The 16,027-nt window shown below is 34.3% G+C and overlaps 2 protein-coding genes and 1 long non-coding RNA gene across 7 annotated transcripts; all 3 read left to right on the plus strand.

Annotated features, from left to right (window-relative positions):
- Positions 1-1,190: 1,190 nt before the first annotated feature.
- LOC112510150 (seipin-1) lies at positions 1,191-4,114 on the plus strand. Its single transcript, XM_025115465.1, has 2 exons — positions 1,191-1,742; positions 3,226-4,114. Exons 1-2 carry the CDS (start codon positions 1,209-1,211, stop codon positions 3,907-3,909), a joined length of 1,218 nt encoding a protein of 405 aa, XP_024971233.1. The 5' UTR covers positions 1,191-1,208; the 3' UTR covers positions 3,910-4,114.
- A 1,445-nt stretch (positions 4,115-5,559) lies between these two features.
- Positions 5,560-12,536, plus strand: LOC112508547. Of its 5 annotated transcripts, none has more exons than XM_025113209.1 (10): positions 5,560-5,709; positions 5,803-5,911; positions 6,848-7,322; positions 7,426-7,543; positions 7,937-8,070; positions 9,958-10,043; positions 10,529-10,638; positions 10,720-10,752; positions 12,370-12,425; positions 12,508-12,536. In XM_025113209.1, the coding sequence occupies exons 2-10, from the start codon at positions 5,824-5,826 to the stop codon at positions 12,509-12,511; spliced, it is 1,104 nt and encodes a 367-aa protein (XP_024968977.1). In that variant the 5' UTR covers positions 5,560-5,709; positions 5,803-5,823; the 3' UTR covers positions 12,512-12,536. The 5 variants fall into 5 exon arrangements, with proteins under 5 accessions (XP_024968977.1, XP_024968980.1, XP_024968981.1 ...); XM_025113213.1 differs by lacking the exon at positions 12,508-12,536 and having other exon boundaries at positions 5,562-5,709; positions 6,848-7,167; positions 7,291-7,322; positions 12,370-12,495; XM_025113212.1 differs by lacking the exons at positions 12,370-12,425; positions 12,508-12,536 and adding an exon at positions 11,472-11,685.
- Positions 12,537-14,482: 1,946 nt separating this feature from the next.
- Positions 14,483-15,095, plus strand: LOC112510061. Its single transcript, XR_003068878.1, has 2 exons — positions 14,483-14,597; positions 14,680-15,095. It is a non-coding gene; the product is annotated as an uncharacterized LOC112510061 (long non-coding RNA).
- Positions 15,096-16,027: the final 932 nt, after the last annotated feature.

Genomic DNA, 16,027 nt, shown 5'->3' on the forward strand with positions numbered 1-16,027 from the left:
TTAATTATAATCTTTATAAAATATTATATTATTAAACTAAAAAATGAGAAATTTTAATCATTGATTTGATATTAACATTGATATTTTTTTAAAAAATTTTATGATATTTTTAAATTTATATTTTATTCCAAAATAAAATCATTATTGTTTTCTTAAAAACACATAAAATCGTATTATAACATCGACAAAGACGAAGAATAAAATAGAACATTAAAATCAAGATGTATCTCGCTGCATTGCGCGAGTACCCTTCTAGAACTCAATGATTATTCTAATTATATTTTAATTTTTTATATTTAAAATGAAATGTTTATCCTATATTTGATTAGGTTTATCTGTAGTTAGTTACATGAATTCAAATAAGAAATTATAATAAGTTGTATTTACGCACAGTTTAATTGTAATTTTCAATTTTAAGTAACATGCATCAATAAATAATACTTTACGCATAAAAAAATGTTTTTTTAAGAGTTTGTGTCAAATACTTGACTTCAGAATATAGTGTATAAAATATATACTAGAAGGGTACTCGTGCAATGCATCAAGTTACATCTCGATTGTAATGTTTCGTTTTTATTTTTTTGTTTATGTTAATATTATAATACAGTATTAAATGGTTTTGAGAAAAACAATAATGTTTTAAAATTTGTATAAAATGTAGATTTGAAGATCCAATAAAAACTGAAAAAAAAATATCGATATTAGTATCAAATTAAATATTTATAAATTCTTGTTTTTAGTATAATTTCTTTTAATTCAGTTTTTTATTATAATTTAATTGAAGTTTAATAATCAAGCACTTTATTTTCGATTTAATAATATAATTTAAAAAAAATATATAATAATTAAGTGTTTTTTTAAAATTTAATAACTATCTTAATTATATTTTGAATTTTTTATATTTAAAATAAGATATTTATCTTGTATTTAATTATTTTTATATGCAATTAATTATACAAATTCAAAAGAAAATTTAATAAATTATACCTATATATAATTTATTTGTAATCTTAAATTTTAAATAATATACATCAATTCATAAAAATTGGTTTTTAAGATTTTTTTAAATACTTTATTATATCGTATTTACATCGAGTGACGCGTGTCAAGTCAACTAAACCAGAGAGTGCCACTACTTCGGTTATAACCTCGTGTTTTCTCTTATATGCATACCAACCCCAACCGCCACCGTCACCTGAACTACCACCATGAATTCTCCGGAGCACCACCGTGACCACCACCCAAAACCCTGGTTCATCAAACTCTTATCCCTACAATCAGACATCATCTCCGACTGTCTACTTTCTCTCACATCCCCTTTCTTCTCCATCACCTCCTTCACCTCCGCCTCCCACCACAGTGCCGGAGAACCCAAAGAACCCATCGACACCACCATCTCCGCCGACCCATCGACGGTGGTGCATGGTAGCACCATCCTTCTGAGAAAAGCGGTGTTGGGTTTTGTTGGTGCTGCTTATGTGTGCTTGATTTTGTTGATGGTGATGGTGGTGGCCGTGATTGTCGGGGTGAGTTTGGTTCATATGTGGGTGGAAGAACCAGTTTATCTTCAAGAAAACTTGTATTTTGATTACACAAATGATCATCCTTTTGCAATCTTGAGTTCTGGGTTTCGAGAACCCGATAAACCACGGAAGATGGTACCGGTTGGCCATACTTGTAACATACGATTGGTTTTCGTGATGCCGGAATCCGATTATAATCGGGAGATCGGAAACTTTCAGGTATGTATGCATGTATAATATATATATATATATATATATATATGTATGCGATGGTTTATTTTACAACTTATTTCATTTGTATAACCATAGTTAGGGGGGCTCAAAAACCCGATCAACTAACCCAATATAAAATACAACCAGATGTCTAATTGAGTTGTAAAAATTTTAAATCGTAGGTGTTAGGTTGATATTGAGTTACTATTATTTGGACTCAACCCAAGCCGATCAACTCGATATCATTTTATTTCTTAGATTCAATATGATTGTTGAATTTCTATTAATATATACATTAGTCAATTACATTATCACGTATGTTCTTTATATACACATATTTTTAATCTATTCACATCTCTATATAACTCATTCGTATATATATATATATATATATATGTTTAACAGTGAACATATATATGTAAATTGAGAAAATTAACTGAATGTGATATACGTAGGAATTATGGATAAGTGGTATCAATTGATTGAAAATGAAAAAGAAATTATGAATAAAGAAATAACATATTCAAGGTTAGCATAATATTTTAATGCACCAAGGTATCAACCCGACCAATCCGTACGGTTTGGTTTGGGTTAGGTTCACTTTGGTTTGGGTTAAGATTTTTCAAACCGTAAACATTAGATTGAATTATTCAAATGTCTTTTAATCCATAAAAGCACCCCTAGTGGTCGTTACAAACTATTAATTAAAAAAACTGAATAAATAAAATAAAATAAATTGAACGGTTTAGATCAAGGTTATATTGGTAAGTTGCATTTGAAACGTGCTCTAATATAATATATATATATATATATATATATATGCACACACACATACACAAAAGAGAGGGAGAGAGAGAGGGTGTGGTTTAGAGGGAAAAAATAAAAAACCGAGGAATACTTTGATAATTTTAACAACCATTCATCTGTACAGTATGAAAGTAATTTATCTGGTATAAACGCATGCATAGAAATCAAGAAATATCTTCAATTACTTGTATGTAAATGTGCATATCAGATAAATCACTTTATGCATACAGATAGATGATTATTATGGTTATTAAGATGTTCCTCAGTTTTTTTATTTTTTACAATATGCTCGCGAATCTAACCCTATATGTATATACCATTAATTTCACTTCCATTTTCCTTTATTGGCATTCTAGTGAAGTACCAAAACTGCAACTTCAAGAACCATTGCTATGACATGGGTCCGTCCCGTGATATCTGATACTATGTCAAAACAACAGCAAAAAGTGTCGATATGACATTAACGATTTCATTAAGATCATCTCTAACCTCCAACCATGATTTCTAATACAAAAACGTGTCATATCAGCAATTTTTTGCCGTTGTGCATTTTAGTAATTCACTTGGAAATTACCATAGTGGATGATCTAAATGCACAAGCAAAATGTAGGTTTTTGCCCTTCGGAGCCAAAAGCACGATATTTTACATGAGCAACATGTAACATCGATAAACGTCCTCTAGGTAATTGCAGAGGCCTTGTCGATAGACGGGAATGTCATAACGAGGGCAAGTCGTCCATGCATGCTACGATTCTGTAGCCGACCTATCCGACTCATGCGAACGTTTCTCATGAGCGTCCCGTTATTATTGGGGATCACAAGCGAAATCCAGACGACAGACGTACCACTCCTGAAGTATAAGGAACGATACGTCCCCCGTACAGAGTCCATCAAGATCTCTTTAGTTCCGAGGGCAGGGACTCCGTTCCTTCCACAAATATACGAAGCAAGAATAATCTTTAGCTCCCAGTTACCATGGCTGAAAGAATTGGTTCGTAGATGGAAATGGACGTTCTACGTGTGGACATCGATATATGTATACATTATGCTTCTTGTAGTTCTTGTTTGTTTCTTCAGATCAATCATGTTCCCGACCATGCAACCGATCCACGACTACCAGAACGTGGACGATCAAGAGGTTTTGCCCGAAGAACCGCCACAGGGTATCCCTGCAAGAGATAGGCCGACTTCAGATACCCTCAAACGATGGAGGCAGAGTAGAAGCAAACGAAAGGCGATGCTTTTGGGCGGAGGGCTCCCGGAGGCTACTACAGGGTCGGATGCAACGAGCATGAGTGTTACAAGAGACGAAGACGCGAGTGTGGCTACTGAAGAGGTCGGGGACTCGGAATCAGTTTGTCAATGAGGGTACGTTGGATGGTGACGGTTAAGGCACGAGGGCAAATTCGTCTTTTTGAATAGCAATGGATAACATGTACATATTCGTACTATTGTGATTTCTTTCGTATCGCGTATCATTTTGTATTATGTTGTTTTATTTTGGACCTTGGCATGCCCCTTGTCTTGTATAGTAAGTAGTTTTAAATAAGTAATTAAAGAAAACTATTTATGATGACAATTAAGTTATACTTAAAAAGATTAATTACATAAATCGTCCCTATACTTTCATGAAACTAACGGATTGGTCCCTAAAACAAAAAGTTAACAAAATGTGTCCTCGTAGTTGCATTTTTGCAACGCTTGGAGTGTCTATCTTATACATATAACATCGACGTCAAGCTATCCTTGTCTTTCTCATCTTCGACCACCATCTTTGACTTTGCCACCACACCAACCGTCTCTGACCTGGTCACCACATCGACACGTAGTCTGATATTCCCCGCAATCAAGACCACAAAAGTCGTGTAATGTTCGCCCCCAACTCTAACCGTGTCTGTTTCCATCTTCATCTGTAGTTTTTTGCTATACTGTTTGTTTCTCAATATACCCTTTTTGCCTTCTACTTCATTGATTGTGATTCAAATAATGGTGGCGGTAGAACATCATATTGATTAAATCAATAAAATCCTAAAACCGATAACCTTAAAGTGCAAACAACAGTTTAGAAAAAAAACCGACCATGGAGGATGCTACAATGTACGCAACACAAATATAAACTCTCACAAAAGTCGTTTCACTATAAAATAGAAGAGTGTGGGATCATAAGACACTACATCCTTCAAACGATGCTTTAATGACGTTTTTTCTCAACCACCTGGATTTCATGAAAAAGGGTGTTCGAAACTCTTGATCACACCCCTATATACGGAAGCAAATGCTTACACAGAAACAAGCAGATGCTCGTTGAAGATGGACACGTGACATGGTTTTGATGGATATATCTTATTTTATTACATCACTCGTCTCAAAATAAATGTCTACAATGAAAAAACACAAAATTTTAGAAATGTGTAATTATTACACCTTTTAATCAACTGAATTAAATTTTACCCTTAATAATAAGAGGAATAATGAATCTATCCATCTAATAATTAAGGTGTTGTTACCAAACACTTATTCGGTAAGCGCTTACTATTAAAATTAACACTATCATTTACTTATCGGGTAAGATTTTAGTCAACAAAAGCGACATCATATGCAACATTTTACCTGATAGACGCTAACCATGGTAAGAGTCGTCGCCTTCACTTACCGGGTAAGACTCTCGATCTTTGTCTCGCTCTTATCGAGTAAGTTTTTTGGTCCTTGCCATATTCATCCGGCAAGGTAATATGAGTTGATAAGTGTTTACCCGAGTAAGTGTTTGGTAAACGGTCCCTAAGAGTGAAATTAGAAACTAGACACTTACTTTTAAAAGTGGACCCTAGGACACTTATTTTTAGACAGAGATTTTTTTAGAAAAAATATGATGAAAAGGTATGAAAAGACTAAATTGCCCTTTTAGTTAACGGAGTTAACAGAAATTTTAAAACTCCGTTAATGATATGGATGAAAGGCGTTAAAAATAGTGTCAAATCTCCCTATTTGTTTTTCACATGGATTCCCGCATAATTTTGGGTGCTTGAAAGAAAGGGATGAGCGAGGATGAGATTCCATGGAGGAAATTTGCAGAGAGATGAATGAAGAAGGAAGAAGATCCACACTCAAACATCCACCATTTTTGTATTCGTAGCAAGCTATTCCTCATCGTCTCTATTGGTGATTGGTATGTGTAAATCCATGAATATCTGTGATTTTTTATTACGATTACACAGTTTATTTATCCTTTCGTCTCACTACCTCTAATCCTCCAGACCAGTTGCAGTGGAAACTGTTCGGAATGTCTGGATCGATGTTTATCTTCGTCAATGGTGTTGCATCACCTACCTCCGCTCCTCCGGTGTCGAAATTGCTTGAATCCCACCCTGGTTTTGTGCATTCCTTTCTACTTTTCTGAATTATGTTATTTTGGATTCATTTTCATGGAGTATTAGGCGAATTTAATATCTGACAGTTTGCCATATTTAATTAAGCCGTGCAACACTATAGTATTTGCAAATGAAAAGATCGACTATGTTGTGATGTTATCATTAGATGGATTATGGCATTATGCAGAGAAAATTCAAGCTCTCTTGCTACCAGGATGAAACGTTGATGTTTCTAGTAAAATTTTGCAGTTCTTTTGGCTCGGAAACAATATTGATTCTTTTGTTCATAATACTACTTTTAAGTTGAGATCCTTCATAATACTAATTTTCGTTACATTCAAGGCATCCATCAGGACATGCTTGTTACTCTTTGCAACAATAGGAACTTGATTAACATATAGTTTGAACATTAGGCAGGGGTAAATGCTGTTAATTCGCAAGTCACTTTATGATTTTATTCTAAAGTACTAGTTCTGTCTTCACATGATATGGTCCGTTTTAGATTTAAAATTTGGTACATCTGTAACTCATATGCAATCATTTGCAATTCGACATCGATTGCAATGGATATTTGAACGACAATAGGTTTGTTTTATTGGCATTCATGCACATCTATATCCTAAGTAACATATTTTTGTCACAACTCACAAACAAGGGTACATGATGTCACATGTAACAGTGATTGATCTATATCACAAAGTCGATGTGTCACTTAAGATATATCTTTCTAAAATGAGCCAACATACTTCTTAACAATTCAAAATAACTAAAAAAGATCATGATTGGACCAACATGATTTCTAAAAACATTTCTTTACTCGTTCGTTAGTTATTAAAATATGAAGTGATGACTCGGCCACCCCTCAAAAATAGTTGTAATAATGCACTTACACACATACTTGTTTTGTTACTAATGATCGAGTTGTACATATTTCAGGTGCTTACACTACCTTTAGAACTCATAACGATGGCTTAGAATTTCTGTTCTGGGAAAGGCATTTACGCAGGCTTGCTAATTCTGCGAGGATTCTTTTCTATTCATGTCCAAAACTTTTATTTCAGTCAGGAATAAATTCGAATTCAGTAGCCCTGCACCAAATGAAGCCTCTGGAATGGGATTCATTCATTCAGTCTAGTGTTAATGATTCAATGAAAAAGGCAATACCCTGTGCATTGAAAGAGAGGAGAAATGAAACAGAATTGGCATTCACAGCTCTTGTGAGTGGAAACTTAAAGAAATTGATTCAAAACGAGAAGGTAGGTGAAGAAGACATCCATAGGGTTTTTGATATGCGTCTACATGTTAGTCTATATGCTCCTCTTGTATTTGGAGTTCGGACAAATGGTGCTCATCTGGCTGTTGTGGGCAATGGGAGGAAGACTGCAAATGCAAAGTACTCAAATTGGGTTAGGTAAATGTGCATTAGTAACTAGTAAGATTCATGCATGGTTTATGCATTACCTTACCATTTCCTTTCATGATATGGAAGATCTAAGAATATGATTATTAAGTAGGATGAGGAAACCTTTGGAGAAGTTGAGGCCTCCGTCAGCTACTGAGCTATTGCTATCAAATGATGGAGATCGGATTCTTGAGGGCTGTTTGACAAATTTTTTTGTTCTCTGTCATAAGGTATGCTAACTTCGTTAAATGCTGTGGTACTAATGTAGTTAAAATTCATATTATGTATGTAATGGTGTTGAAAGTTGAAACCATTCATATGTTGAGTGCAGCTTATTAAACACCTTGTGTGCTTGAATAAGCACTCACACTCTGTAATATATTTTTAATTCAACAGAGGCATGATAAAGTAACATTTTGCTGATAGGTTGCCTACTTACTTCTCTTGCAACACTTATGCTGAGGTAGTACAATTATATGTAAACAATGCTGTGGGCCAACTGTATGGCAATGCTTTAGAGATCACAATATTATGCTGGCTGTAAGCTGCGTCCTATTAACTTGTGTAACTTTCATCAGAATTATTTTCTAGCTTATTTTTTGTGTGTGACATGTATACTACAGGATAGTTTAGAAGAAGACAATGGATGTACAGAGAAAAAACTGGTGAAAAGTAAATATGATCATTCCATTGAATTACAAACCGCTCCCATAAGTGATGGTGTCCTTCCAGGAGTAATACGCGAAGTGGTCATTGAGTAAGTCTTTTTCTCATGGGGTCTACAGATTGTCATATATTACATATATTTCATTTCCCTGATTTTAAAAATTAAAGTTCAATGTGCAACAATTATGGAAAGATCGGAAAGAAAGAAGGGGGGAGGGTTGACTGCAACTCAGGTTTGCAAATTTTAACGATATTCATGGGTCCAAAGTATTTCCTTTTCTTCTGTTCTTGTGAGTTTTGTACTATTTGTCTCAATTAACTTTTTCAAGCTGAGGCCATTCGAGCATACTCTTTTTCAAGCCAAACATGTTTATATGGTCATAAATGATACAATAAAAAAATAATAAATTATCGAGTTGAAGCCAATAAACGAGTTAATCTCGAGTTCGAGCCCATAAACGAACTCTTAAAGCTTGAATTTTAGGTATAATGTACAACTTAAGTTTGTTAAATGAGCATCAAGCTTGATCTCGAACATTGAACAAATATTCAAGCTCGAGCACTACTTTGAAAAAGTTATTCGAGCTCGGGACTGATATTAGTTTCTCGACTGAGGTTGAACAACCTGCTACTCGACTCGGTTCATGAACATCCTACGCGTTGCATCTTCTTGATAGTATATTTGATTGACAAGTAGGACACATAGATGATAGATAAATGCTAAAGAGTCATGAACTATTATGACTCTTCTAACAATCATGAAGTTGGAGCTTAGATATCGATCATGCTTAACTTGCTGCAAATGAAGTCCATCTGAGTCGTCCAAAGGAATTTCGTTAGAATATATTCAAAATGTGTTCCATATGAACATAAAAATGGTAAATAAATGGAGGAACGATTGGAGTACCTGTTATTGTCTCCTTATGAGATGACTTGTGACTTCAATGTTTGGTTTTTTCTTGGAAGGCTTGATTCTTGGACATAAATGGCAAATTGATTAGTTAGCCGCGTTAGGTATATGTGTGAGTTCCTACTCATGTAACTTAGGACATGTTTGTTAACAGCTTAATAAGCATAATGGGACTCGCAACTTATCAGGTCAGGTTTACATGACTGTTTGATAGTGGCTTAATGATATAGAAAGTGACTATTCAGCTAGCTTCTACCGGGGAGCTTTATGCAGAAAGCCAAGTTTTTTCAAAACCTGCCCCTCCCAATTAAAAACACACTCCTTCCATCTGTGAAAAAACAAAAGCCTTCCCAATCTATACAGATAGATTAATCTACACATACAACTTTATTGATACATAACTTAATGGAAAACCAACCAAACAACCTCTTAGATTCAACACGAGAGAGCAATACTGTTTGTCACATTATTTGATTTGTGGGTTTGCATACAATATTTGAGATAGCATAGTTATGCAAATAAATTATTATATATATCATATGTACTACCTCAGAGGATTGTAAATCCTAATTGATGTTCAAATAATCTTCTGCTGCTTTAAGTTGGAGGTTTGTTTATCTATTTATTCATATGTTTGTAAGCATTTTATATTACCTGATAGTCATCTAGAATTTTGCAAGATAATTCTGCTAATCAAAACAGTAAAATCAATGCTAACTTATGGTTGTACTACCCACAATCGAAAGATTAACAAAGGGTTTTCTGGCTTTTGAGAGGCCAGAGACTCGCCATCTCACGTCCAAATTGTCTACAAAACAGAATACTTATCCCCACACCTACTCACACTTATTTAACAGACTCTTAAAGCCACTTTTCCCTTTCTACCCCTTGTAACATAATACTCCTACTTCCAAAATTGCCCTTATAAAAACTATTCCCATTTCTACCCCTTTACTAGTGAACATACTAATAGCAACTTCTAGGGTATAAACAAACTCTTTTCTAAAATGAGGATATATTACATGTCTGGTTTATGGGCTGTGTGAATATGATACTTTTGTTGTACAGAGTATGTCTGAGAATTGGAATCCCGATTCGAGAAGTTGCTCCATCATGGTCCAAGCGTCACTTGTGGGAAGAAGCATTTATTACAAGTATGTCCCTCTGTCAATGTATCCGTGGTTTAGGTAACCCGGCTATATGGATATTCATAGTGGTTCAAGTCATTTATCAATGATTTTGTTGCATCCTCATGAAACATTGCACTCCTAAATGTTACCCTTCGCGTTTGAAAATTTATGTTAAACAAATGAATTGGGCCTTCTTCATAAATTATATAGGTATGGATTCTGGTTGGAATGGAAGTTATATTGAGAAGGGTGAGAAGGTAAGAAGGGATCTCCACCCTTGGATCAACCCTAATTGAAGATCAACATTAATGAGATGCACTGGATCAGTTCTAGTATCAAGCGCAATTCATGGGGTGTTGGGTGAGGTTGAAAGTGATCAAGGGTCCAAATCCCTTTCTTACGCTTCTCACCTTAACTCCTATTCTCACACGATCATTCGTCATATATTGTATATAGCATGCCACTTTTTTGGATCAATCATTGTGGATAATAAAGTATACCTTTTACAGATAGCTTGAGGGTTTTGCAGCATGTGGAAACAATTCGAGTTCCGAGTTCATGGAACTCACTGGGTTCTAAAACCTGGAAGGACGTAATGTGGGAGGAGAAACGATTTGAGGTGTGTAGTTTTCTTATCGATGGATTTTTTTCTGATGCATCTAGATTTTCATTCTCATGACAATTCTTTTTCCGATACCAGGAGGGTCCTGGGAGCATAACCGTGTTAATCCAGGTAAAGGCTCGTTTACTTTTGGCATGTACGAATTGTTGGAGAAATAGATCGATAATTTACTTGCGAGGTATCTAGACTTGTCATTAAGCTCTTGTTTTCACCATCCTGTTGCTCAGTTTTTTCAGTAGAACATGGTAAATTTATTTCAGTTGAGACAAAAGTGTATATATAGAGGGAGAGAGGGAGGACCAAACGAGAATGCTAACTATTTAAGATAATATGAAAACTACCAAATCACGTGCAAAATCACTTGTGAATGGTCAAAAAAAGGTGTGTGGGCGACTTTGGCCGTGTCTTCAGGTCGAGGGGATAAGTCGCGTGAATCACATGTGATTTTGTACTTGATGTTAGTGTAGAATCACATCTGATTCGGCCTTTTCATATTCTCTTAAATAGACACCGTTCTCGTTTGAACCCGACTCTCTCTCTCTCTCTCTCTCTCTATATATATATATATATATATATATATACATAGAGGGAGGTTCAAAGGAGAACACTAAAAAAATGAAAAACCGAGGAACACCCTGTTAACCATTCATCTGTATGATATGCATATATGCATACAAGTAGTTCTTTCTTGGTTTCTATGCACATGTGCATGTTATGCACTTGTGCATATCGGATAAATTACTTGTATGCATATATGTACAGATAGATGAATGGTTATTAGATCTTCCTATATATATATGTATGTATAATTACTGCTTGTCATCACATAGGAGGCTGAATTATTGGCCCTCAATGATATCCCCTAATGAATTTTGGGTCCATTAAACCATTCTTGATCAAACAAAAGCAATCATCATGGAGATACAATGGTGGTTATGATATACTTATGTGCTTTAGAAGCCATTAGTGAGTTATGACCCTTTTCTCCTTTGGGTAAGTTCAGGGATCCTCTTTTCGAAAATAAGCGTCTACTTTCAAAATAGATAAGGGCAAATTGCATGAAAAAGTAAAGTACGTTAACTTGATTCCTATTTTGGGTAATATACTTTCAAAACTTTCATTTTGGTATCTAAGATGTAAAGTTTTAAACATTTAAGTACCCGGGTAACCGGTTGAATCATTAACCGGTTACCATGCTGATGTGACGAGTGATGTGGTATCCAACTCAGTATTATTTGCTGACATGTATATCTTAATCTAAAATTAGTTTTTATGTATTGTGGTTTGTTAGAAGAAAGAGTTAATGCTTCAGCTGGTTACCCGAGTACTTAAATGTTTAAAACTTCACATCTTAGGTACCAAAATGGATACATTACCCAAAATAGGAATCAAATTAAAGTACGTTACTTTTCAATGCAATTTGCCCAATAGATAACTAAATTTTCTTCTCATTTAATGTAAAAACATTGAAGAGTTGATAAAAATAGATATATTAATTAAGGGTAAATCATGTAATTAATTAAAAAATGTAATATTATTCATGTCTAGAATTGTATGTCATTTCTACTGTGGATACTTATTTTGGGACGGAGGAAGTAATCACTAAATGAACATTTCGTCCACCGTATCCCTATGCCATTTTTTGTTTATGTAAACGAAATCAGATAAATTTAGTATATCTCACACAGAGGTAGCAAATTGTTGTAACATGTAATTGTAATTGGGCAGGAGGAGGTCATGAGGAGAGCAAATCTTGAAGGCCATCCAGTTGCATCATTCCTAATGTAATTGTTATTGGTAATTTATGTCAAATAATCTGGTTAAATTTTGATGAAAATAATGTGATTTATATTGTTATAATCGTAGGTAAAGGATCGTGTGAGAAGGGAAGTTATGGTGAGAAACGAAAGAAGAGATCTGAACCCTTGATCATTTTTCTTATACTTCTCATCATAACCCAACCCTATAAACGCATAGGTATATAATTAATGTTATTTTTGTTTAAAATTTAAAATATAATTATGGATAAAACAAAATTAATTTATCCGAATATATGTTGCTATTAATAAGTAAAGGGTAAATTGCATGAAAAAGTAACGTACTTTAACTTGATTCTTATTTTAGATAACGTACTTTCAAAAATTTCATTTTGGTACCTAAGATGTAAAATTTTAAACATTTAAGTACCCGGGTAACCTGTTGAAGCATTAACCGGTTACCATGTTGATATGACAAGTGATGTGGTATCCAACTCAATATTATTGGTTATTCAACCCGATTTCATCCTATAACTCGTCACATCACCGTGGTAACCGACTAACCGGTTAATGCTTCAACCGGTTATTCGGGTACTTAAATGTTAAAACTTTACATCTTAGGTATCAAAATGGAAGTTTTAAAAGTACGTTACCCAAAATAGGAATCAAGTTAAAATACGTTATTTTTTCATGCAATTTACCATTTTAAATATTTCCCATATTTTATGGGGTTTGATTCCTCATTATAATTTTTATTTTTTAATCATGTCCTCCTTTTTTTATTGTGTTTTTCTATCGATTTTATTTTGTATTTCTTCTTCCGCCTGTGAATAATTTGTCAATCTATTGATTAAATTTTAACTGATTGATCAATTAATTATCTGATTAATGATTATAGAATCCTTTTTCTTTTTAGTTTTACTTGTATCATAACATATGTTTACATATACATCTTCAAAATAACTGTTTTAATTCAAAATTCATTGTTAAATAATCAATTGTAAAACAATTAAAGATTACAACATAATTTTACATCATTTAAGTCACTTGGGTTGTGATGTAGTGATTAAGTCTCGAGAAGATGTAATAGAAAATCTCATCTACCTCGGTTCGAATCCAGACGTTGCTGAAACTCTCGTGACCATGTACGGTTTATATGTGATGACTCCAGACCATTTGTGGTCGCTTGAAGGATTAGTCGAATAGTCGGTGTCCGTAAGCTGGTTTGGAAACTCACAGTTACAAAAAAAAAACTCTAATTATTTGGATTTATAATACATAAAAAAGAGAGTAAACTTCACTTTTGGTCCATAACATTTGTCACTTTTAATAGATATCGTCCTTAAACTTCGCAAACTTTGATTTGGTCCCTCGTGTTTGTCATTTCACAACGGTTTTAGTCCCTTCTCCTAACATATGTTAACTTTTTTGTTAAGTCCAATTAAATGAGGGATATTTTAGTCACTTTAAACATTTTTTTTTCTCTTTATTTAATTGGAAAGATGTTTAAAATGATTAAAATACTGCTTATTTAATTGGATTTAACAGAATTATTTAACGACCGTTAGGAAATTATACCGAAATCATTGTAAAATAATAAATGTGAAAAATCAAATCCGAATTTTAAAAGTTTAGAAACAATATGAAGGGCAAATGGCATGAAAAAGTGACGTATTTTTACTTAATTCTTATTTTGGATAACGTACTTTCAAGACTTCTATTTTGGATCTTAAGATGTAAAGTGTTAAATATTTAAGTACACGTGTAATTGGTTGAAGCATTAACCGGTTATCATGCTAATGAAGTAAGCGATATAGTATCCAACTTAGTATTATTTGCTAGAAAGACAAATAAAGCATTCCGATTGATATCACCAGGAGGACGTGGTTAGTGATATGAATTTTTTTAATATAAAATTAGTCTTCAACCGGTTACCCGAATACTTAAATGTTTAGAACTTTACATTTTATGTACCAAAATTAAAATTTTAAAAATAAGTTTTCAAGTTAAAAATACGTTATTTTTTCATAACAGAAATGAAATGGTCAACGTTGTTTGATAAAAGCCAAAGGTACAAGTGCCATGAGAAAGCATTTTAGGAGTATCTGCACACAGAAAAGAAGCCTTGAAACACAATGTGGAAGGACAAGAGCCCAGGAGTGAAGATTCTCTGGTTATGGACCATCGGCACCGCTGCCGGTAATTCATCTCTCCGCCGTACCTCCTCCGTCATCTCTCTCTCTCTCTCTATAACGTGATTGTATCTCTCTGTGTTCTTCAGTGCTTGTTGCTAATGTTGCTACAAGTAGAGTAAGAGACATGAACAAGCTGCTCGATGCTCAGGAAGAATCTTCGCTTCCTTCCGCTGATTCGCAATCAACCGACTCCATTATAACAGATCAGGTGATTGATTCTAGCCTAGACAAACGAATTTGATAACTCGCAATTTTTAATTTGATCTGTTCAAGAGTTTTGCGGTTTTGAATTTGTTTGATGTTTATTTGAATTTCGTGTTGGATCATATCATCTTCCTGAATTCTTTTCGTGTTAGACAGTTCATGGTGTGCGATCTTGCTCGAGAGTTATTTTGTTTATGATCCTATATGCATGTATGCTAGGTGTTTGATAAAATGTCTGAGTGACTTTTGACCCTTGGTTACCTGTATTATGATCTATCTATTAGTCTCTTGAGTAGAAGGTTACAATGATGATGGATCCTAACTCAATTGGAAACAACCAATTGATAGCATGGTTTTAAAGATCGTGTACTCCCTGACTGGTAAATTTTCTTAAACGGTGACATCATTTGACTATAAGAAACAGGAAATTTTTTCAAACGGTAGCACTATTTGATTATAAAAAACAAATGGGGAAGATATTTTCAAACGGTAGCACCATTTGACTATAAGAAACAAATGGGGAAGATATTTTCAAATGGTAGCACCATTTGACTAAGAAAATGATACTAATAGAATTCGAACTCGGGTCCGGGGTGAAAGAAAAGCCTTGCAAACCAACATTTACCGAAGAAAACTTATTCTCATTGTAGTTTTAAAATATATATATAGGGACATACAACAAATTAATACGATGACATTTTTTATAACCCTTAATTTTTTACACTACGATGAATGAACAATACAATGGCATGGGACACCGTATGCTTTGAATTGGGTTTGTCACTGCACCTCGAGGAGTACATTGAGGCGAGGCGGTCCAAAAATGCACTTGAGGTGGCGCTTCTTGGACGAGGTTTATGCCTTGGTTAAGTGAGGCGGTTCTGTGAGGCATAAGGCCTCAAATGATCTACTTTGGCAATGTGTTTTTTTGGACTTCTTTTATAAACTTTATGATAGTAGTAGTACTTCAGATTGTTCTTTTAAGAAAAACTAAAAGTTAAAGCCCAATCTCCCCAATCAACGCAAACCGTATCGACTCAACTAGAGGTGATCATTTGCGGGTCTAGGCTGGACCCAAGTCGGGCCTAACTTGTTATTTTTTGTTCAATGGGCCTAATATTGTAAACTGAAGCCCTTTTTTTCGAGCTTGACAACTTGCCATTGCCCGCCCCATAAATGGGTCGGGCTAGTTGGGCTAACGAGCCTAAGAAGTGTAACTCTTATAAATCT

The sequence above is a fragment of the Cynara cardunculus genome (genome assembly GCF_001531365.2).
Source record: "Cynara cardunculus var. scolymus isolate 2C chromosome LG 3, CcrdV1, whole genome shotgun sequence".
Lineage (NCBI taxonomy): Eukaryota > Viridiplantae > Streptophyta > Magnoliopsida > Asterales > Asteraceae > Cynara > Cynara cardunculus.

Bases quoted from the DNA above. Each gene is read 5' to 3' on its own strand.
- LOC112510150 (XM_025115465.1), top strand. From the start codon at position 1,209: ATGAATTCTCCGGAGCACCACCGTGACCACCACCCAAAACCCTGGTTC. The intron at 1,743-3,225 runs GTATGTATGCAT...AACGTCCTCTAG, and splicing joins GGGAGATCGGAAACTTTCAG to GTAATTGCAGAGGCCTTGTC.
- LOC112508547 (XM_025113209.1), top strand. From the start codon at position 5,824: ATGTCTGGATCGATGTTTATCTTCGTCAATGGTGTTGCATCACCTACC. The intron at 5,912-6,847 runs GTTTTGTGCATT...TACATATTTCAG, and splicing joins ATTGCTTGAATCCCACCCTG to GTGCTTACACTACCTTTAGA. The intron at 7,323-7,425 runs GTAAATGTGCAT...ATTATTAAGTAG, and splicing joins AAGTACTCAAATTGGGTTAG to GATGAGGAAACCTTTGGAGA.